Below are 23204 nucleotides of genomic sequence, written 5' to 3'. Positions count from 1 at the left end.
TGCTCCCCTGGTCGGGCCTCCGCCCGCTCTGGTGGGATGTGACTTGTGGGTGCGTGCTAAAACGAAACGAAGCGTTGCGCTTGATGGTTGGCTGGTTGTTGCGATATGCTGGTGGGCAGAAGCGAAGTCATTCTGGTCGGAGAATTTGCTGGCAATGGTAGATCTGGGTCATCGGCAGGTGGGCCCGGCAGAGGTGCGTTGGACTGGGTTGTTTCGCAAGAATAGGGATGCTAAGATTGTCGTGGGTAGGTATGATTCAAGGGTACTCAGTACTCGGGCGCAGAAAAGAGCCTGGGCGTGTCGAGACAGAGGGTGTGATGGGAAGAGAAGAAGAGAAGGTTGGAAAGGGTGAATTATGCGCGAGGTGAGGCGAGCTGCGCCGTGCCGTAGCAAACTGGGACTTGGGACTTGGGACTGGGGACTTGGGAGGGAGGTTGTGTGACCCCGATGGCGCGGCGAGTGGCGACGGCCCAGGAGGCTCGACCTGGGTGTGATACGCAGGATACGGCCTGTGAACCTTGAATATGCAGGTACCACGGCGGCACGTCTCGCTGGTATCTCGTGATTGACCGTAAATGGGGGGGCCTGGCGCCGTGCTACTACTGGTCAATGCTGCTTTCTATTTTGCCATTGACCATCGAACAAGGACCCCTTTTTCCTGCTGTCGGTAGAGATGTGACTGGGACTGGGACGGGGACTGACGGAATGGCAGACTAGATGCGGCGTTGCGTATGACTGTGCTGTACCTGGGACTGGGAAAGCTTGGGAGGCCTGGACGGAGCGGGCAGCGGGCTGCAGGTTGCATGCGCTGTGCCGTGCTGATGAATCGAGCGTCGCAGGTGGCAGATCACAAAAAAAGAGAAGACAAGGGCCCCGTAAAAACCCCTGACGGAACGCTGGGAAAAGCTGGAATGGATTGGGTTGGTGAAAGGGGGACCTTGGGAAAGCGTGGGTGGTCGGCGAGCGACAGGCAAGGACCTGGCAGGGAGGGGAATGCGTTTAAAATCAAGTACCGGCGCGGGTTCTCAATGCTTCATCTCATCATGCTGCAGTCAAGGAGAAGGGAGGAACATGAGCAGCAACAGGAATAGGAACAGGGACGACAACAGGAACAGGCACAGTACCAAGGACAGGAACCACGGGTGTTCAATGTCGGGTCGGTCACCCATCAAACCAGGCGCGGCCACACACACACCACAAACAACCACACCACACCATACCATGCCATGCCACACGACTGGCCTAGTGAGTGACTGGGCCAGGTCTGGATGTAGGTACATATATCTAGGTACCTGGGAAAGAGGACATCTAAGTCGTTCCAACGGGGCTAGCGTGCTTAAACAAACAAGCAAGCAAGGGAAGACGACATCAGATTTACTCTAGACCACTTACTCTAAGCGACGGCAGTAGCCCGCGCAGCAGCAGCAGCAGCACCAGAGCCAACGCCAGCAGGGCATCGACCCGCTGCCCGAAGTGGGGAAACATGGTGCTTTGCCTTCAATGTCGGCCCTTGGGGATTGGGGCCGTCTGACTGGCTCGAGCTCCATTCTTGGACCACTTGGACCAAGCGCTGGTGGGCGGGCTAGTGGGCCCTGGGTCCTGAAGCTTCAACTGGGCCCGGTCAAGTACCCAGGTACCTGCGTATCCCACAACTCTAGTCTGCTTACTTCTGTTCAATACGGGCAGGAACTATCTGCATCAATTGATTAATTATTAGGCAGGTACTGCGTGTGTGCACATGCGTACAGTGGCACGTAGCAGTCGATATCATCCCATGTGCTCAAGTACCCAAGTATCCCTTGAAACTTCCGAACACCATCTACTGCATACCCAGTACCTGGTCTGCGACATAAATAATCGTATGTTTCCTTGGCCCGTGTTCAAGGTTTCCGGCCCGGGGCAAGACCACGGGCACAGGCGCAGGGACATGCTCCCAAGAGCCCAGACTCTGGCCCAGGGCCTAGGGCTGCTCAGGGCTGCCAGGGCTGCCAGGGCCCAGGCGGGCAGGCGGGCAGGCGGGCTGATTGAGGGCGAGCTCGAATCTTGGAAAGGGAAAACCTACCGACGTAGACAAGGAAGCGGCGATGTATGTGGGGCCAAGCGGACAAGAGATGCAAGAAGCAAGCAGCAACACGAGGAACGTGCGGCTGGGCCTCTCTTTCTCTCTCCTCACTCCAGAATTGGCATCAGGCATAACGGGCATGTACCTGTGGCACTAGGGGAGCACCTTCACTCTCCCCACCCGACAGCACGCAGGCAGGCAGGCCAGCCAGCCCAGCCCAGCCCATGCACAGAAGGAAAGGGAAGCGAAGCGAAGCGAAGCGAAGGAAAAGTCAAGCCAAGTGAAGGCTCAGCTCACGCAGCTTGGCCTCCCTATCTCAAACCTCACAGCCACCCGCATTCTGGAAACATCACCGACGGCCAACTTTACTCTGCTCTTGTCCTCATCCTCAATCCTCGGCCTCCGGTGCCTTTTATTGTTCAGCGGCACATCTCAGCCGCTTCCGCTCCCACGGCCACCATCAAGGTTTCTACCATGTCGCTTGACCTCATTCAATCCCACCGGGGACAGCGGGAAACCTTGGACACCGTCCTCAGGATCCAGGGGAGCCGTCCTTGGCCAGCCTTCCAAAGGCCACCCTAGGTAGCTTTCCGGGCAGCGGAGAGATCAGACGTCAGACCCCTCAAACTCATCAAACTTACTAGGCTCGCCATGATACATTCTTGGTTGCCAATTGACTTCAACCTCTACACAATACGTAACCGCTCCTCGAGGAACGGCCAGTTCGAGATACATCTCCGTCCAGAGACACGTCGCATCGCCCTGGCCGCCAATCCTTTCCCGAACGGATCCGCGTCTGTTCATCAGGGCCACTATGTCATACCTGCCAGGCGAGAGCTAAGAGAAAGATCGCCGTAACGGTGGTTGACGTCGAGCTAACCCCAAAGAGCTCTAACGCCGGCCGATCAAAACATCCTCGAGCAGCCCATCCAAAGCAACAACGGCCGCATCTCCGCACCTGCTCCGGCGCACAAAACCTTGGTGCTGACGAGGCTGGTTTTGATAGGCCCTGTCTTCTAGATGCTCCAGCCTGAGGACACACATCTTTGAGGAGTGGCGCCTTTCGTGGGGATTGACCACGACCAACAACAAACAGCTGTTCGTTGCGACTGACTTGCAGCACCTCGGTGGAGCAACCACGTAGTCTACTAGTTGCATTGCATTGCATGCCACGCCCTAGCTGCAGTACAGGTTTTACACGGGCACTAAACCGAGCATTGCTGGGGCGCAGGATCCCTTTGGACCTCACCGTTGCTCCTCCCGCCCGCTCTTGAGTGCCTCTGCCTCGTCGGCCCATCGCCCTTGATAGCTCGGATGCTGCTCCGAACCAATATTTGGCGACAACGCAAACCACAACCCGTCTGGCATGCCCATGGCCCTTCGTTTCTCGCTGGGTGTATTTTTCCGAGCCACACCAGGCTTGGTCTAGCTTTCCCGCCAAGGGCCGGCCGTTAGACTATGGCAGCCATCTTAGCCACAGGCCGAGCGTTGTGTGGGGAGAGAACCTCGTGATACCGCACTCGACGTCTTAGCACCAAAGCCGATTCATGCACTTGCTCAAGTCGCTGCTAAACTTTTCATCGTCCATTGGGCTGCAGCATCTGAAGGTGGCTCGTGACCGAGGTCTAATGAAAAAGTTCTACAAAGATGCCAGACGAACCATGTCCAGAATCAGAAGGGCCGCAATTTGATCAAAGTTCCTGCGGAGAGACGATGGCCATGATTCGTGTGGCGATCGTGACTAGCAAATTGGGTCTTTTGTCTTAGCAATCGAGCCTGACCTCGCTTCCATGTCCCAATGTCACACCCCTCGCTCTGTTCCGCAAGGGGGCCCAAGTTGGATCGGTTCGAGGTCGGTGACGGGATGGCTGTTTCAAGCCAATATCAGACTGACCGAACCATCTCGATCCAACCCCGGGTTATCGTTACTTACATGTTGGAGCACTATGGAGGGAGGTGTGGCACAAATTCTATTCCTGCAATGAACACAAGGGTGTGCAAGCGACCTGGTAATTTTTCTCCCTCCGAGTTTCACTTCCCCGAAGCAACTCCTAAGGAGCCCCTATAGCGTCGGCAGAGGCTACTGTCTGTCCGTTCTCGAAACCAGCCGGGCTGCCTGGTCGCCCTGGCCGCCCTGGCTGCCCAGGATAGTCTACAGTAAGGACATTCGCCGCACCCATGACGGACGTGGCTCACGGAAATATCTGGTTCGCGTGGCAGCTGGCTAGGGTCATCTGGCTTCCGGCAGCAAAGATCATCGCGATGAGCAGATCGTCTTTCCATTTTAGATCTTGGTTGACGGATCTTGCAGGACGCCACTGGTTCCAATGTGGCTAACCCCAAGTCACCAATGAATGCACATTGCCTGAGAAGGCCTGCAGGATTTACCACAGTACCAGGCCACAGAGCCAGAGAGCTCGCCTGCACAGGCTTCTCGTCACGAAAAGTCCCGCGATGTGGGGGGTCCGTTGGGACTGTATGCTCTGTCGCCTGTCAGCCTCCCTGGCCTGGGAATTATGCGACAATGCTCTCAGATCCGTCTGGCTCTTGGCCTATCGTACTCGTTGTTCTGTGATAAGATCGTCGCTACAGGTCGGGAACGGTTGATCGGCATCTCTGACAACCTGTAAACCACCTGCGGCACAATATATGCTGAAGTAGGCTCTTCTACCTGCCCGCGGGACTCGATGCCGAAATGTGCACGCGATGCCTCGCTGGGCCCCACTGTTCCCGCGATCGGCAGAAGCCAAAAGCTCCGAATCTTGGAAGTGGAACGGGGAGGCCGGGCTAGACCACAGGCCCACTAGGCAAAGAAATTGAGGTTTCAGCAAGGCTCAAAGCTCAGCAAACAGTGACTTGAGAGATCATGTCGGAGCACTAGCTAAGTGCACCACGGCGGGACGAGTTGCTTATGAAGCTCTTTTTGGACAATTTTTCAATTGAATAAACTTCCAAAAAGGTCGCGTTGACCTGCGCCTTGAATCGAACGGTGCGGAGCCTGCTGATCACTGAAGTCCGCACACTCACTTCCTCGTCCTGCCGGCCTGCGCAAGTCATTTCGACCTCGGTCCGGAATCTGCGCGCGCATTCGCCTCGCAAGGCATGCGTCAGAGGCAGAAGGATTGAAAGCTGTTGGGAGAGTTTACAGTGGATCCGCGGAGGCAGATATCGGGCATCGTATCTCGGTAGATCTCGGACCTTTTACCGCATGCAAGACGGCATCTCCATATGTAATGAAAAGTTTCAGCAACGCCCCGCTCGTGACATCCGTCCGCGTGGGTGTCAATCGAAATAAGGATGTTTCCGCTTCGCGATTCTGGTACCGCAGAATCGCTTCTCTCTTCGTCAGAGGGAGTTCGCTGGATATGCTTACGGTCTTGTCGATGTGATACCACAGCGTGGAGGAATATACTTAAAATTACTCTAGCTATTTGCGCCGGCGCATCGTGACCCGGACATTTTGCAAACAAGACATAAAACATACGCCAGACCGTCACAGGTCTTTGGAGGCATAATAAGCCCAGATCGCGTCCCACTTACTGGCTGTACACTGTGACGACGAGAAGCTACTTCCTTTCAGTGGGGCTGCGACGGCATGGAACGCTTCGCGACTCTTGTCCTTCCTGCTGAGGCTCCGCTGAGAGCTGACTCCCTCCTCATTTGCATGTTCTGACTTCTATGGGTGAAATCTCACAGCCTCGTTGACTAGCCTAGAATGCTGGTTCTCGCAGGCTGTTTCCCGCCTGTTCTCGGGCCTGTATCTGGCATGACCACCGCGTCCTCAACGCGGGATCTGTTCTGCTTCACAAGCGAGCCTTGAGCCTCGAGCCAGGGCCGGAGCACGTCATCCTGCGGGACCGCCCTGGAGAGGAGAGTATGAGAGACGGAGACGGGCGCAACGAATATACAAGACGGGGTCTCCGCCCAAGGCTTTTTCTGGCTTTGGTCCACCGGCAATAGACGCTCACGCGCTACCAAGCACCCAGGACGTCGTCGGGAACAAATCCGAAAAACACTCGGTCCACCTGTAACCGATCTGTCCGTTGCGAGTGAGGCATATTTTATTGTACCCCGTTGAAGAGATGGTCGAGAACTTGCGCATCAGGGGTCAGCTGAGGAGCACACAGAGGAACGAGGCGGACGTTAAGCATGCGTAGAACACGCTGTCGGTTTGTAGGTTTGTAAATGAGTATCGAAGCTTCGGCCTTCGACTGGCGTCAGTGCATGATGAGGAGTGATATCTGGGTTAAACCAAGCGTATGATTTCTTCAAGATGTAGGGTTTGAACAGAGAAACAAGTTGCTCTGTCCTTTGCAGTGAGTCTCTAATCCTGCTGTTGCGTTTGATGTGCTGTACGTTTTCTTTCCTTTTTTGTTCCAATCGCATACCTTCAAGGACACAGCTGTCCTGGGCGCGTAGATTCCCATTGCCGGATTTGCTCACAGCCAGAGTTCTGGACACATCCAATCCGAGGGGCTGCATTAGTGGTCTTGCGTACGCCATGCACCAGGAACCGCGGACCGAAGGATGACAGCCCCGCAGTGCAGAAGGAAATGGTCAGCGGCATCATGAGGAAATTCCACAGATAGCATGACCGCGTCCGTACTTGGAAATGACGATGAAGGAAATGAGTAGGACGGGACAATACATATTTAGCGCTATTTGCGTGCGCGTAGACGACTGGGAAGTGAGTTAAATGAGCTGAACGATCCAAGACAAACTGTCGTCGTGGGATCAATAACAAAAAGCAAAGCCTTGTGCATCAACTTATTTGCCTGACGGCCAACGATCACGAACGGGATGCCGGCAAAGCCCGTCCTCATTATCGGCGCAGGAGTCGTTGGACTGAGTCTTGCGAACGGCCTCAGGAAAGTGAGCAAATTACTTCGGCAAAAACATCCAACCATGGGGATTAGATCGATTGACATTATGCGCAGGCGAATATCCCTTTCCAGCTATTCGAGCGTGATGAGCACATCTCGACAAGAGGCCAAGGTTGGGCTATCACTCTCAATTGGGCCCTCGGATTTCTGAAAAGTCTCCTGTCGGATGAGGCCTTTGCCTACATTGAAGAGACACAAGTCGACCCTGAAGTCGGCCGCAATGACACCGGTAATTTCATCTTCTTGAATCTGGAGACCCTCGAGACCAAGTTCCGTATCCCACCAAGTGAGCGGCGGCGTGTGAACCGCGAGAAACTTCGCCAGGTTCTTCTGCAAGAAGTAAGCGACAAAGTACACTGGAGTAGACGCCTTATCGGGATCGAGGAAGCGCAAGATGGAGTCGTTGCCATTTTCGAAGATGGCTCGCGTGCAGAAGGCTCAATCATCGTTGGAATAGAAGGGTCCAACTCGCGAACGCGACAGCTTGTCGCTCCTGAGACGTACAAAAACACCCAACTTCCTGTGCGGTTTACCGGAGTAGCTGTCGACTTCACGCGAGAGCAGGCCAGGCCGCTGCGGGACTTGGATCCCCTCTTGTTCCAGGGATGCCATCCCAGGACTGAGACCTTTCTTTGGGTCAGCATGCTCGAGACGCCTGAGGTCAACGGGACCAAGGGGACGGAAAGTGAGCGATATCGTGTGCAGATGAACATGTCCTGGCCGTTTCGGTCACCAGACGATGAGGTGAAGCCCACACAAGGGGAACGTCTGGAGGAGATGAAGCGCCGGGCAGAAGATTTCCACGAGAACCTTCGCGGCGCGGTACAATCCATCCCAGAGGACACTGAATGCCTCGAGATTGTTCTACAAGACTGGCCTTGCCTGGACTGGGACAACCATGGTGGTAGAGTGACATTAGCTGGTGACGCAGCACATGCAATGACGATGTATCGAGGTGAAGCGGCCAATCACGGAATACTCGATGCTCTCACGCTCTGTGGAGCCCTCGAAGATGTGTATAAAAGCGGCGAAAGCATGGAGGAAGCCATCCTCAAGTATGAGAAGGAGCTCAGAAGCAGGACAAGTGCTGCTGTGCTTCTTAGTCGTCAAGCGTGCTTAGATGCACATGACTGGGCGGGCTTGAACGAGCATTCGGCGGTGCTGAAGAGGAGGGCAATCGAGTAGGATAGCGTAGATGGCCCTGAGTGAGACAAGAGAAGGAGATTCAGAAGACTTAGAAGGGGGCTATTCTGGGTTTATTTTCTTCACAATATATTCGCATTATAGACAGAACCATGGAGACTAACAAGGTGCAGTTGGGAGTATGTGAGAGGCGCAGAGCCCGCTGCGGGACAGCGGTAAGCCCCACACGTTGCCGTACCAACGCCCGGCGATTAGCTCCCGTCATCTGGGGTCTTGCGCCGTTGTGTTTTCTTGGGTCGCAAATTGACTAATTGATCATTGAATCTCATCCCCAACCCAAAACCACCTGTGCACCATCTGCGCACTATCCCAGACCGCATTGGACCGCCGACCTCGTGTCGTCAAGAACGAGCCAACATGGCGTACAACCCAAGGATGAGCATCATTCCTCCGGGGCAACAACATTCGCGCACGACCCAGCGCAAGGAGCCAGAAGCCGACGCGTTCATGCTGCTCAAAGACAGCGAGATTGTCGGCTGCATCACTGACATTGGAATCCCGTTCACCGTCGCCGACCTGGCAAAGCCAAATCCTCTCCAAGTACAGATGATCTTCGAGTGGTTCGCCGAGCTCATCCTCAATGCCACCCGCGAGACCGTCGACCCCGCCATGCGTGCCGCCGCCGAGGACATTGCGAGCGACAACGGCGATATGCTGTTCCCTCCGGACACGCGTAACCTCATGGGCTTCTACGTGTCGCTGCGCCGGCTACTGCTGGAGTGTGGTATCCGGGACTTCAGCTTCACCGATCTGTACAAACCTACGCAGCCTAGGCTGGTCAAGATTTTCAGCTACCTCATCAACTTCGTGCGCTTCCGCGAGAGCCAAACCTCAGTCATCGACGCGCATTTCAACAAAGCAGAACAGACGAAAGCGCGAATCGAGAGCCTATATAGTGACAATCAAGACATGGAGGCCCGGCTAGACGAGATGCAGCAAACCCGGTCACAAATGCAAAGACTGTGCGCGGAGAAGACACGACGCAACGAGGACCTGAAAAAGAGGCTGCTGGAGCTCAGGCGGGGTCAAGAGAAGGTCGCAGCTCGCTTGGAGGAGGCCAAAGAGAGAAAGGGCGAGTTGTCAACGCAGCTCGAGCAGAAGACAGCCGAGAAGCTGGCTGTGAAGCATGAAAGTGCCAAGCTAAGACCCTACGTCTTGCAGAGCGCGTCCTCCCTGCAAGCGAGCCTGACAGAGCTGTCAAACACGCTCAGCAATGACAAGTCCCACATTGACTCACTCGACCGGCGGGCGCGGGCATTACAAACCTCGACAGACTCCTTCAGCGTGGTATCGACTGATGTGGCATCATGTATCAAGCTCCTGGACGAAATTGCGGTGGAACTGCAGAAGGAGGAGGACGAGACTGCGCGCAAGAATAAGCAAAAAGATGCCCTGCTCGAACGGCGGACAGACGTCCAGGATGTTGAGCGAGCTGAGACACTGCTGCAGCGGCAACTGGCCAAATGGCTTGAGAGAACGGAGAAGCTTAGGGAGCACGCCAACCAGAAAGCTCAGGAGGCCAAGAGGAAGATGGAGGAGCTGGAGAAGGTCCACAGGCAACTGAAGCAGGAGCGGACAGAGAAGGGAAGTGACATGGAGAAACGGCGGGTACGGATCGAGCAGACCGAGAAGAAGGTAAGTTGCAGGCTGTACATATCGTGCCACGCTGTCTTGACTGCTAACCTGTCCTTCACAGATGCAAGACCTTAAGGAGGCCATCGAGAACGAGGTACACAATGCACATGACGAGTACCTCAAGATGGAGGCACATATCAAGCTGTACATCACGGAGATGGAGCAGGCCATTCCGTTCAACGAGTGAAACGACTGTTCTCTTATATTTTCATAATGACTTTGGGAGGGCTGATACCAGGTTGGGGCGTTCGGTTGAGATTCGGGCTCTGAGTACACATTGTTTGTTGCTGATCGAGAATGAAGACGAGTTCAATTCTCAGCAGGATCACGACCACATCCTAGCAATTTGTCTGGCAGCTCGTTTGGTGATCATGTGTCCTCGTGCACCTCCTCCGCCCAGTGTCCTTGGCGGTAACGAAACCACCTCCCCAGGACCCTCATCAAAGTCACTGTTCGCCCAGTCCAGTCAGCCTCGTCCAGATCAGCACCGGCCCTCCTAGCACTGGCACTGAGCACAGGGACCTCCTCAGACAAAAGCATTTGCTCCGTCTTGCTCCCCACAACCCCATCACCATCATCAACCGTGTCCAGCTCTTCCGTGCCATCCTCATCTTGCGCCGCTGCCCGAGACGAATCAACCACAACAGCCCGAAATCCGACTCTCCTCGCAGCTTCCACCAGGTTTGTAGCCGTGCTACTTATTCCCTGGGCGCTCCATTCACTCGTGTCACGGTGCAGGGCGAGGAAGCCGTAGACTAGCAGAAGAGGCGACGTTCTTGCTTGCCCCTGAGCGGTGGTTGGCGGAGGCGGTGGGACCCTCGAGTCCTTGGTGGTGAAGACAGAAAGACAGGCCCGCAGGTGGGAAACCGTGGGAACAAATAACATGCGGATATGTCGCGCTATGGCAACCTGGTAGAGGGGGCCCGAGAGGAGGGGCGAGAGACTGGGAGCTTGGCTTTCACCAGACGCCGCTTCTAATGACTCCTGTGCGTCGGCTACGAGAGAATTCAGAAATGCTGCCTGCGACGAGCATATGATCAGCGTGGTAGGGTGCTGCTGGTGTCGAATGATGTATGTGAGCAGCTCAGATGGAAGCGCGGGGGACAAGATGAGCGGCGTCAGCGGCGTCAGCGGCATCTTGAGACGAATATGTTCTTCATGGTGATGGCTGGATAATTCAGTGAAATAGACACCTCTCTACCAACCGATGAGGCTCCCACGTGTGCCCAAAAAGGAAAGTGGGTGATGTTACTTAGGAGTGATGTCCATGTTCAATCTACATGCCTGCCCGCGATTGCCCCACCAAGCCTGCCGGGATCCTCCAGGCACGTCACCCAACGCCAGTCATCATCACCCAGCCTAACTACACCATGTGTAGTGGGCAGCTACCCAAGGCACTCAGACTACACTCCCGAGCACCCAAAGACTTGCGTCTTATGGTTCTCCAAAATGGAACCAATATCCCGAATCTCGTCACTGCTCGAGAAAGGTGAGCCACCCACGCTCCCCGTCGCCTTCGGCCGGCAAGACTGACAGCCTCGCGCACCCAGCTCAGGAGCTCACCCTCGACGCCGCCTCCGCCGCCCGGAGCTCGCGAAGCGCGCCCCGGTCTCTGGACAAGAACCAGATCAAGAGGCTTCTCGACAGCCGCAATGAGCGTGAGGTGCTGGAGGGCCTGCGCAAGGTCATCTCCATGATGTACCGCGCCCAGAAGACCCTGCCCTTCTTCTCGTCCGTGGTCAAGAACGTCGCATCGCCGAACCTCGAGATCAAGAAGCTCGTCTACATCTACCTCATCCACCATGCCGAGCAGGAACCTGACCTGGCGCTGCTGTCCATCAACACCATACAAAAGTCCCTGTCGGACAGCAACCCTCAAGTGCGCGCGTTGGCGCTCAAGACTATGTCGGGAATACGAGTGCCAGTTATCAGCCAGATCGTCTCACTGGCGATCAAAAAGGGTGCTGGAGACATGAGCCCGTACGTGAGGAGGGCGGCAGCCATGGCAATACCAAAATGTTTCCGTCTGGACCCGAACCAGTCACCGCAGTTGACCGAGTACCTGTCGACTCTGTTAGGAGACAAGCAATATTACGTGGCCGGTGCGGCCGTCACCGCGTTCATGGAGATATGCCCCGAAAGGATGGATGTCATACATAAGCATTACCGAAGCTTGGTTCGCAAGATCGTCGACATGGATGAATGGAGTCAGCTCTCGGCATTGAGAATGCTGACCATATATGCTCGAAAGTGTTTTCCGAGGAGGACGAGAACTGTCAAAGCTGGTGAAAAAGCAGCAGACTTGCAAGGTTTCTACAACGAGGCAGGGAACAATGGGGACGTGGGGGTACAAGCTGTCATCTTGGACCCCGACCTCGAGCTGCTGCTCAATTCAATAAAACCGTTGCTCCAGAGCAGAAACTCGGGCGTTGTTGTGGCAACAGCACGCTGCTTCGTTTCAATAGGCACACCGGAGTACATAAAATCAGCCGTCGGACCGTTGGTCGCACTCCTCAGAGGCCCCTCCGACATCCAGCAGATTGCTCTTTACAACATCGTGTCTGTCTGTCTACTTCGGCCAACGGACTTCGTCAAATATGCCTCGCATTTCCTCATCAGAGCTACCGATAGTGGCCCGGTGTGGGAGCTCAAACTGGAGGTGTTGACACTCGTCTTTCCTCATGCTCCGCCACACGTCAAATCGCTCATACTGAATGAGTTGGAACATTTTTCAAGAGGCTCCGACAAAGTGTTGGTGCGTGAGGCTGTTCGAGCCATCGGGCGATGCGCGCAGAGCGATCCGGCGACAAGCCCAAGATGTTTAAGGCTGTTGTTGAGTCAGATCACCAGCCTTGATGGGAATCTGGCTGCAGAGAGTCTGACTGTCATCAGACACTTGATTCAACAGGACTCCACCGCTCATACTTCTACAGTTGTGAGGTTAGCAAAGAATCTGGACTCTGCCACGGATCCACAAGCCCGAGCAACCATCATATGGCTCGTCAGCGAGTTTGCTGGTCTAAACGGCGAAGACAACATCGCCGCAGATGTCTGCAGGATCCTGCTCAAGGGCTTTGCGGAGGAATCAGAAATCGCCAAACGCCAGATACTTCTCCTGACGGCCAAGGTCTATCTCCACCATCTGAATCGCGTGATAGAATCCAGGAAGAGCCAAGAGGCAGAAGGTGAAGCAGCCGAGCCAACATCCCTGGATGAAGTGGAAGACCACCCCGTTGCTCGGCTATGGAACTACGTTCTCTTGCTGGTACGCTACGACACCTCATACGATCTACGCGACAGGGCAAGGTTGTTCAAAGCACTATTGGGCGTTCCTCAGTTAGCAACACTCATGCTCCTTGCACCCAAGCCCGCACCACAGGCCCCTAGTCCGTCTGAGACCAGGAAAGATTTTACACTGGGCTCAGCAGCTTTGGTCCTGGCTGGTGGAGGCGGGGTGCACGGCCTCAAAGGATATGAGGCTCTGCCGGACTGGGTAGAGGAGGGCAGGGAGCCGGATCCGAAGCTCAGATCCGAGGGAGAGTCAGCCAGTAGCAGCTTTGCGTACGGAGAGAAGCGTGTTGTACCTGCTGCAGAAAGTCTCGACAGCGCGACCGCAAGGTCTGGTGTAGGCAAGGCTACTAATGGAGATGAAGGGGCCGGCCTCGGCAGCAAGTCGCTTGCAGACTGGCTTGCTGAAGATGATGGCCAATCGGAGGAAGGCGAGAGCGAGGAAGAAGAAGACGAGGAGGAGAGCGAGGAAGAGGAAGAGGAAGATGACGACGACGACGAAGAAGAAGAAGAGTCTGAAGAGGGTGAGCAGAGCGACAACGAGACTGGGCAAGCTGAACACGCACGACTGGTTCAATGATCGTGATTGTCGCGGGTTCGAAAAGAATACCCTATAGTGAGAAAGACCAGACAACTGTCTTCAGCCGTCCCCTCACCACGATTCGGGTGATCTTGTGCCCCGTTTTCATTGGGAGTGGGACTCTCAGCTGCAGCCACCTCGCACCATCGAATCAAGCATCAACTCGGGCCAATAGCTCGTGCATCGATGCAGTGGAACTAATCCAGATCCAATAATGTGAATGACGCACGTCGTCCCTCCGCATGATTTCTTGCCCCGTTCCCCACGCAGAGCCTCATCCAGGCCTGGATTTGGAAGCACTGGGATGCTCATCCTTGGCCTTTCTTGCTTACTCTCTGTGCCATATCTTCTGCTTGTTCCGCTCACGCCCCTGTCCCACTTCACCTGTTCCCACTAATGCGACCTTGCTTAACAGTGAGCAGCCTCTATCAAGTCTTTCCGCGTCAATCCCTCCCTGTTTTGAACGTTTCAGGGACCAGTCCCAGCCTCATGCCTACATTTGGCTGACCTATTGCGCGGCTTCTTTGCCTCAGAATGTGGCTGATCGATACCACCACCCTCCGACTGGAGGAGGTTGTGGACCTGCAGGATTGCAAGTATGCTATCCTGTCTCACACATGGGAGAAAGATGAAGTCGAATTTCATGAGATGCTGGCCGAATCTCGACCAGCCAGACTCCTTCAAAAGGCCGGTTTTCAGAAAATCAAAAAGACGTGTGAGGTGGCCAAACAAAAAGGGTACTCTTATGCCTGGGTTGATACTTGCTGCATCGACAAGACCAGCAGCGCGGCGCTTTCCGAGGCCATTAACTCCATGTTCCACTGGTACAAAGAGTCGTCCCTGTGTCTTGCTCATCTGTCTGATCTGAAAGTCAACAACTTCGAGCATGCAGAGAGCAAGACGACAGAGTTCATGAAAGACTGCCGGTGGTTCACCCGAGGCTGGACCCTTCAGGAGCTAATCGGGCCTGAGGAGCTCGACTTTTACGACCAAGAATGGAACTACAGGGGTAGCAAGAAGACCTTTAGGCGTGAGCTATCTGAGATTACAGGTATCGAAGCCGATATCCTCGAAGACTCTGAACTGTTGCCGACGATACCGGTTGGACGGAGGATGTCCTGGGCAGCCAATAGAAAGACAACACGGGTAGAAGACATCGCTTATTGCCTATTTGGGATCTTCGGCGTGAACATGCCCATGATCTACGGAGAGGGCAAGAATGCATTCTTGCGACTTCAGGAGGAGATAGCAAAGAGCACCAACGACCTCACACTCTTCGCCTGGACGTCTCAAAACGAGTCAGGAGTCGACAGAAGGCCAACACATTCAAGTCAACAAGGGAAGGACTTACGCGGCATCCTCGCCCAATCGCCTGCAGAATTTGTGCACTGCGGCAGACTGAAGATACTGCGAGACCGGGTCGCGCCCGTCAAGGAGTTCGCGATGACAAACAATGGCCTTCGCATCGAGACAGTTCTGGGATCATCCCCCAATAAGGAGTACGTCTTCGCTCTAGACTGCGTCAACGAGAACAATCGCAAACTCGGGGTTTACCTTATGAAAACGGAGACTGGCTTCGTCCGTGATCGAGCTTACGACTTGTTCTCTACGACCGACAAGGCATTTTGGAACGGACAGCGAAGCACGATATACATTGCCAGAACCCTGAGCAACAGCCTCGCGCTCAGACTAAGGGCTCAGCTGCTTCGGTCGCTGAACTTCCATTTCCACCTGCAACCAAGAGCAAATTATACTTGCAGTAATTTGTCGGCTCGCCCGGCCAGTCTGTGGGATAAGAATGGCAGGTTGTTCCTCACTGGAAACCGGCAGGACTTCACCGCATGCATCGAGTTCAACTTGAAGCCGATATGGTGGAGATTCGTAATCGTGTGTGGCCTCATAGACGTCAGGAATGAGAGACCACGCGTGTCTGACCTTTGGAACGAAGAGGACCGCTACGGCGTTACACCGTGGATGGCGATGTTTACGGACCAGGACCCCGCTGCAAAGCTTCAGTTGGAGATCATCGACAAGCTCAAGCATGGGAATGACGAGCTGAGGAAGTTAAGGAGTACTGTTATTTCCTGGTATGTCGACGAATATGGTCGCTTACCGCTGCGAAAGATGGCCGAGACGATGAAGACCGCGTTTGACGATGACGGGAGAGAGATCTCATACTACCTCAGCATGATCAAAGAGCCAAACAACAAAGGGACGCCCGTCTTCAACATCAGGGTCTTCGTGTCCGAGGTGAACAGGGTCCGCGATTCTTCGACCATGGGCGAGGTCGGATCGGACGAAGAGGCAGGTCACGGTCGCGCCCGGCCTGCCCCCAGGCCAGTACCGCAGCCGCCGTCGGCCGACCGCGAGCCGCCACCACGGCCGGGGCCGAATCCGTTCTCGCCGCAGCCGAGGCCGTATACGTTCCCGCAGTTTGCGAATGCCTATCCTCATGGGGTCCCTGGTCAACCGTATCCGCCAAGTCCCATACCAGGACAGTGGTCACCTCCGGGGTTCTACCAACCAGGGCCGGAGTATCCTTATGGTGCGGGATATCGATAGTTGATGTCAATTTTTCCTCTTTACTTCGATTCTCTTTCTCATCTAGCGACAGTCATAGCAAGCCGGGCGTTGGAATGGTTGAACGGGGCGAAGCATGTGTGCATTTGCAGGCATTGCTTTGGCTTTATGAATATCAAATGAAATAATTCGAAACTATGATACCTCAGTTTGAACAGAGAGGTCAGGAATGTACCTTGGGGGTAATTTGTAGGACGATTTTGTACGTATGGCCTCACCTAGGAATCCGCCTCTTGACCGGACGCGTGCGTGCATTTAATATATCCTGAATGCGCAACGTCTGCATTCCAAGCATTGCGCTTGATGTTCAAATGGACAGTCTCTTGTGCGTTTGTCAAAATATTCTTCAAGCGAACCTCGGTCGCATCAACAATGTTTACAATCTTCGTCGGTCTGTGATCAGCTCGTGCATTTTCCCGGCAGCGCACGAGTTTTGCAATCGTTTTCAAGCTTCATCTTACGAACCATATCTTTAAGAAAACCGCAGTGATAAGTTTTATGTATAAAATTGGTAAAACTGACGCTCTAACGTGCAGTGCCGAACCCTGTCCACACAAAATATTCTTAATGACTCTGAACAACAAGTAAGAAGACCGTGCCACCAACAATCTTAAAAGTGGAGTACTATTTCTAGAAACATTCCTAACTTTCAATGTCAGTGGGTGAGTATTTTGGAACCAAACATGGACAAACAAATTCCCACGGCCAAACGAGTTTGCAACGAAATCGTCGCTGAAAGTGTGTGAATGCCATTTTGCAGCCCTGTACCCAGCAGATTCGACCGATGAGATACCAGCTATATACTTCCGTTACCCTCTAGAACGAATTCACCTACGTGGCACCCTCGCCCGTTTGACAACAAATTTTTGCATGACGCTCTGAACTCCCTTGGAAAACTACGTAACTAGGTATCACCTTCAACTTGGAGTTCTGACCTGACTCTCTGGAAGTGGTTTCACTCTCTGGCAGGCACGTCACGTTCAAGAGTACCTAGGCATTGGTGAGAGATAGCTCGTAAGGTAGAGTTGCAATGCTGACCGAACTGCGCAAGCGTGGTGGGGCCTCACCTCCTCGACAACGCAGTATGTAGATCCATACCGTCAGGCCCAACCAAGTGCCGAATTCTCTCCACTTGTGCTCCTATCACCGAACGACGTCTACACGCCAATCCTTATGGTGTGTGGGGCTGGCAAGGTTGTGGTTGGGATTTTAAAGAGCCGTGCCTCTTTCCACTTGTCCCGAGCTCAATTTCCCCAGCTTGTCTGTGTATGCATTCCAACTTCGATACTTTGGCATCAAAATGGCTGTCGCATTCAAGGAACCCCCCTCCTCCCAGGTCGACTGCCTATACAAGGCCGGCTTGGCATCCCAAGTCCTTCTACCGTCGGACCCTGACTACGCCGGTCGCGAGGATTCATACTGGTGCAATGATGCCAAGCTTGGACCGGCCTGTATAGTCAGACCACACTCAGCAGAAGATGTCTCGACAGCTTTGAGGGCCTTAGTATCCGCGGGACAGAAATTCGCCATTCGCAGCGGCGGTCACACTAACTGGGCTGGAGCAAATAATATCGCAAATGGAGTCACCGTATTTCAACCCGTTCTCCCTTTCGAAAACACCAATACGCTGACTCTGACGGTGGTAGATCGATCTGGGGATGATAAATCACGTAAATGTTGATACTGCCTCTGAGACGGTGGATCTCGGCCCCGGTGGTCGATGGCGAGATGCTTACTACGAGCTGCACAAACATAATTACACGGTTGCAGGGGGTCGGGAAGCGAATGTCGGTGTTGCTGGCTTCCTTCTCGGAGGTGGCATGGCATTTTTGAACTCGCGAAGAGGTTTTGCATGCGACGATGTTGTCTCGTACGAGATAGTGCTAGCGGACGGAAGCATTGTCACGGCCGACAAAACCCATCATCCTGACCTCTTCCGGGCCCTCAAAGGCGGCTCCAACAACTTTGGCATTGTCACCAACTTCAAGATGAAAATGCTGAGTAACAATAAGATTTGGGGCGGGTTGACGATCTCCTCTAAGGAATTCATACCCACTTCCATTGACGCCATGCACAATTTCACGACCAACATCAAAGACAAACCTGATGAGACTGTGTGGACTCTGTACATGCACTCACCTGAGCTGAAGGATACTGTCATTGCGACCGCCTGTGAGTAGCACTACTGGTGTGACCACTTGACAGATACGCCCGGTGATTGACACTTGAACCATGCTAATTGTTTCTGACTGAAAGATGCGAGCATGGTTGGAACGGAAAAGGCGCCGGCCTTTGAGGATTTCTTAGCCATTCCAACGATCAGTAACCAACTGGGCATTAAGACAGTCAGTGAGTTTACGGTGGAATATACCCAGTCAAGTCATCACCAGTGAGTCGTCTTTCAATCCCACATATTTCGTCATTTCGGCAGACTAATTGTTCTTGTTATAGTGTCATCTGGCTTACCTCGGCTTTCAAAAATGACAAGCGCATCATGGCGAAAGCCTCGGAGCTACATGACAAGTTGGTCGAGGACCTCAAGGTCGTGGTGCCCGATGGAAACTTCATTACACAGTGCACCTTTCAGCCACTGCCAACACTGTTTGCCGAAAAGTCCAAGGAAGCTGGTGGCAATGTTATCGGTCTCGAGCGCTACAAACACGATGGTATACTCTTTTTGGGAACGGCTTTACTCCCCACAAGGGAATTGCGAGATTTCGCATATCCCAAAGTTCAGGCTTGGAATCAGGGAATAGAAGACTTTGCGCGAACTATCGATGACGGGCTCATTGATTTTGTATACCTCAATTATGCTGACCCAAGCCAAGCACCATTGGCCAGTTATGGTAAGGATAACATCAAGTTCATGAAGAAGGTGGCGGCTGAGTACGACCCTCAAGAGGTCTTCCAGAAGCTATGCCCTGGAGGATACAAATTATCAGATGTTCAGCTGTGAGTTTGAAACTATACTGGAGACGGGAATCCCAGTGATTATTTTCGGCATGTATGTCATATAATACTGTGAAAGTCAGTATGTAGCAAATTAACTCTCAAAGTATCTGGGCAGGAGAAGTCATGGGTGACGTATGAGAAATGAGGCGGCGGCGTGCCCGTAGGTGGTGCTGTTGATATCGGAGGTGGAGCGGTGATGGCGGCCGGCATGAAGCGTAATCTTGGGGACTACATGGGATATGTGTCTCGATGGGACTTGAGGTTTCCACATGAGGATGCTGTGTGAAGCCTTGGGTGAATGTTGCTATGTCTGGTTCTCTGTATCACGGCCTGTTGGAATGTTTAAAGCGCCTCCTATCAGGGAGTGTCATAGTGATTGTAGTGATCGTAGGCACCATTAGTAACGGTCTGTTCTTGATCTAAGCTGTTCTTAAGTCATCAAGCCCTGTGGCTAAAGGAAATGCTGCGGTCTCATGAGTTGATCGAGAAAGAGCTGTAGACTATGCTGGCAACATCATCCGTTGCGAGTAGCAGGGTTCGGGTTCTTTCCTCTAAGTTACCCCTTGCCGAATGCTGACCCGTCGTGCTCAGCTTTTTGGCGTTCCTGTTTCCGCCGTCAGCTTTGCCAATCCTGTTCCTTCATTTGCTTGTTCAGAGATCCGGCTCCGTCACGTAGTTATGCGACTTATCAATGCCACTAGTCTGAAGATTGAGGAGTTTGGGCCTCGAAACCTTCCGAAATATGCCATCCTATCTCACACATGGGGCGATTGCGAGCCAACATTCGCTGAGTGGTGCTCAGTGGTGACTCGGCGGTGGAAGTCCAGCAAGCCAGGATTCGCCAAAGTCTTCGCCACTTGCAAACAGGCCCGCCGCGATGGCCTGTCGCATATCTGGGTAGATACCGTATGTATCGATAAAACGAGTTCAGCGGAGCTTTCAGAAGCGATTAATTCCATGTTCGCGTGGTACGAGAAGGCATACGTCTGTTATGTATACCTGGCCGACGTTCCTAGCCAACTTCCTAGAGGGGTCGATTTATTGGAGCTAATGGGATCGAGTCGGTGGTTTTCTAGAGGATGGACGCTGCAAGAGTTAATCGCCCCGGACCACGTTGTCTTTTACTCGAAATCATGGACTCATCTTGGCACAAAAAAGGCATTTTCTAGCTTTCTGTCCAAAGTGAGTGGTATAGATCAGCTTTGTATACAGAAGGAAAAAGCTTTGAGAGAGTACAGCATAGCCCAGAGGATGTCGTGGGCTGCCGATCGAGTTACCACAAGGCCTGAAGATATCGCGTACTGCCTTCTAGGCGTTTTTGGCATCAATATGCCACTCCTATACGGAGAAGGCAATAGGGCGTTCATTCGTCTTCAGGAGGAGATCATCCGACAGTCCGACGACCACAGCATCCTGGCATTCAATACTCCATTGTCTACGAACTCCCTTTTCGCAGATCATCCCAATCTTTTCCGCGGCATGAAAAATTTACAACCAAAACTGCTCTCCAGAATTACTCCGCCTTTTGCACTGACGAATGCTGGTCTTTCGTTACGAACACCGCTGATCCAGACTCTCTCTCCACATTGGGTTCTTGCCGTTCTCAACTGCGTCGAAGTCGAGACAAAGAAGGGAATGCGAAAAAGCCAGCTCTGCCTCCCACTTCTTGGAAAGAACGGTGTATATATGCGCGCACGTGCTCCTTTCAGTCTTATCAAGAAGAGTCTCTCAGAAATGTACATTCCTGGAATCCGTGCCGAGATTGAGGACCTCACGACACCTGTGGAAACGAAATATCTTGTCTCGCACTTCACTAAGGTGTATCCAGCCTTTGGATATGAACTCGATCTTGCTCTCAATGGCTTCGACGAGGACATTATGCAAAATCCAGGCTTCATGCTGACCTTTCCGCGTGGAATGGGACGATTCCAGTTGGTCGGCGCATACCCCGCTGACTCACTTCAGATGAGCACAAGCTTCTTCAACCCCCCTGTTGCAGACTCAGGACAACCCTTTGCTCACGGTCTGCTCGTATTTCAGGACGTGTCTAAATGTCCTGATGAGGAATATCCGTCGAAGATTGGCATCTATCTAGCCCAAGTGATAGATGAAGTGGGCGGGGACTTAGGAGGCCAGTGGATGTGTGTGCTCACGCGCGTGTCGGATGGTTTCGACTTGTACGAGAGATGCAAACAATCGTGGAAGTTTGAAAGTCCAGAAGATTGGAGCCACTATGACCACATGGGAAACTTTCTTGTTGCAGCACGAACTAGATTCGCGCTGCAAAAGCCTACGCGCGAGGTTGTGATGGTTGAGATAGTATTTGACGCTGATGTTCTGACCCAGGAGCAGGGCCTCGATACCGAGTTTAGCGACTGGGTCAGTCTCCAAGGGGGGATGAATGGGAAATCTCACATCGGACTCGGTAGTCAAGTTGTCTTGGGAAATTGGTAGTTGCAGGCAATGCTGAGAGTTCAAAACAGATCAGGTACAGAGTGAAGCTTATAAAAGAAGCACACCTTCAGCCAGTGGATAGTTCGTTGCCACTGTCTTGCCTCTTGCCCCCCTGACAAACGCAGAATCTTCGAAAATGCAAACTATTATTAGGAATCCAGACTTGTGTTCCGCAATTCATTGGGGATTTCTTGTAGAAAGAAAGCGAGAAAGAAAGAAAGGCGCTCAAAGGTACAGTACTGGCTTGGCCTGTGATTTCATATCTTAACGTCTCGCAAAGTGTACTTCCGATGATGTTGAACATACGTCTCCTTCTCTTTCCCTCTCTGGAACTTCGCTGTTGTCATCGCTATCGCGGGCGCCGTGGCCTGGTCGCGACTCAGTGTGTATCGTAATCTCAGTCGTCTTCGTTGGATAAGCATTCGGCGCAGGCGTGGCATGATTGATCTCTCCTTTCCCGATGCGAATCTCATACTCGGGCTCGTCAGTTACTGTGAAGTGCCTCGAGCGCTCGCCGTTGAATGTCTCCATCGCAACGTCGTTCCCATGCCCGCGTCTTTGGCTGCGCGTGTAGTAGCTGCTATTTGAGGTGCCGCGCGTGAGGTTGACGAGTTGGTTGAGGATGCTGAACTCGAGCTTCAGCTTGATGCTGTACACCAGCGGCTTCCAGGCTGTCTGGATTTCAAAGAGATTGGTGAACTCGAGGGCCAAGATTGTCATATCGAGGAAGACAACCAGGACATTTACCCAGATTAGGTGGTTCATGATCTTCCGGGTGCGAGTGTTGCCGATGCTTTTCTCGAGGCGAAGACGGTTGGTTGTTTCCCAGACGTAGAGGGCAGAAATTATGATTTCTTGCACGAAGAAGACACTGAGTTGGATTTTTTCGAAGATAACGTAAGGGTTGCGGAACGGCTCCGGGTTCGCAGAATTAACTCCATAAACCAAGACGATGATAGGGAGATGGAGCCAGGTTGCGTTGGCGATGATCATGTATAGCACCAGTCGCAGGCGCTTCTGGTGATGCATAACAATATGCAAACGCGAGTATAACACAACCGACTGGCCCGTGACCATGGCACACCAGCCGATCAAAATGAGCGTGGCATAAATAGTCGCCTCCGCTGTCAGTGATAGGTGCATCAAGAGGTAGCCCGTGCCATTAAATGCGATTCCCCACGTCGCGATGAGGATGCTCCAAAAATATAAACCTGAGCGCTTTTTGAACGAAGTGAAGATTGAGACAGTAAGCTCGAGAACGTTATAGAAAGCGATACTAATGAAGACGCAGATGATGATTGCAACAATCATCCTTTCGGTGTCGGGATCGAGCTCTGCCATGGTTGCTAGCTGTCTATGACAAAATGAGGGAATGGCGCAACGTATCTAGCAGGACGCAGGTTGACCAGAGATGGAAATGATAGATTGGACAACCAAAAGTGGCGAAGAATGTGATCTTTGAAGAGCAACTGGCATTCAAGTCTCTTCGTTCAGTCTGTGTGGTCGTCCAGCCTGCGTTTCATGGCGCCCCTACCGACACATCCTGAAGTCGCAGGACGTACAGGAG

At 53.2% G+C, this 23204-nt stretch overlaps 7 protein-coding genes across 7 annotated transcripts; 5 read left to right on the top strand and 2 right to left on the bottom strand.

Moving 5' to 3' along the window:
* Window positions 1–6862: 6862 nt before the first annotated feature.
* On the top strand, window positions 6863–8130 carry J7T55_004906 (uncharacterized protein; the record flags this gene model as incomplete). Its single annotated transcript, XM_053130645.1, has 2 exons — window positions 6863–6934; window positions 7000–8130. 2 exons carry the CDS (start codon window positions 6863–6865, stop codon window positions 8128–8130), a joined length of 1203 nt encoding a protein of 400 aa, XP_052991332.1.
* Window positions 8131–8505: 375 nt separating this feature from the next.
* J7T55_004905 (uncharacterized protein) lies at window positions 8506–9970 on the top strand (the record flags this gene model as incomplete). Its single annotated transcript, XM_053130644.1, has 2 exons — window positions 8506–9783; window positions 9845–9970. 2 exons carry the CDS (start codon window positions 8506–8508, stop codon window positions 9968–9970), a joined length of 1404 nt encoding a protein of 467 aa, XP_052991331.1.
* Window positions 9971–10152: 182 nt separating this feature from the next.
* On the bottom strand, window positions 10153–10920 carry J7T55_004904 (uncharacterized protein; the record flags this gene model as incomplete). Its single annotated transcript, XM_053130642.1, has 1 exon — window positions 10153–10920. One exon carries the CDS (start codon window positions 10918–10920, stop codon window positions 10153–10155), a length of 768 nt encoding a protein of 255 aa, XP_052991330.1.
* Window positions 10921–11232: 312 nt separating this feature from the next.
* J7T55_004903 (uncharacterized protein) lies at window positions 11233–13651 on the top strand (the record flags this gene model as incomplete). Its single annotated transcript, XM_053130641.1, has 3 exons — window positions 11233–11272; window positions 11334–12538; window positions 12692–13651. 3 exons carry the CDS (start codon window positions 11233–11235, stop codon window positions 13649–13651), a joined length of 2205 nt encoding a protein of 734 aa, XP_052991329.1.
* A 534-nt stretch (window positions 13652–14185) lies between these two features.
* On the top strand, window positions 14186–16213 carry J7T55_004902 (het domain protein; the record flags this gene model as incomplete). The annotated part of the gene is made up of 1 exon (XM_053130640.1): window positions 14186–16213. One exon carries the CDS (start codon window positions 14186–14188, stop codon window positions 16211–16213), a length of 2028 nt encoding a protein of 675 aa, XP_052991328.1.
* Window positions 16214–17531: 1318 nt separating this feature from the next.
* On the top strand, window positions 17532–21637 carry J7T55_004901 (uncharacterized protein; the record flags this gene model as incomplete). The annotated part of the gene is made up of 7 exons (XM_053130639.1): window positions 17532–17735; window positions 17878–18403; window positions 18488–18620; window positions 18683–19183; window positions 19288–19315; window positions 19775–20089; window positions 20396–21637. 7 exons carry the CDS (start codon window positions 17532–17534, stop codon window positions 21635–21637), a joined length of 2949 nt encoding a protein of 982 aa, XP_052991327.1.
* A 264-nt stretch (window positions 21638–21901) lies between these two features.
* Window positions 21902–22978, bottom strand: J7T55_004900 (uncharacterized protein; the record flags this gene model as incomplete). Its single annotated transcript, XM_053130638.1, has 1 exon — window positions 21902–22978. One exon carries the CDS (start codon window positions 22976–22978, stop codon window positions 21902–21904), a length of 1077 nt encoding a protein of 358 aa, XP_052991326.1.
* Window positions 22979–23204: the final 226 nt, after the last annotated feature.

Source organism: Diaporthe amygdali (genome assembly GCF_026229845.1).
Source record: "Diaporthe amygdali strain CAA958 chromosome Unknown NODE_23_length_778278_cov_65_433824, whole genome shotgun sequence".
In the NCBI taxonomy this organism is placed as follows: domain Eukaryota; kingdom Fungi; phylum Ascomycota; class Sordariomycetes; order Diaporthales; family Diaporthaceae; genus Diaporthe; species Diaporthe amygdali.
This window is presented reverse-complemented; position numbering and strand designations above follow the sequence as displayed.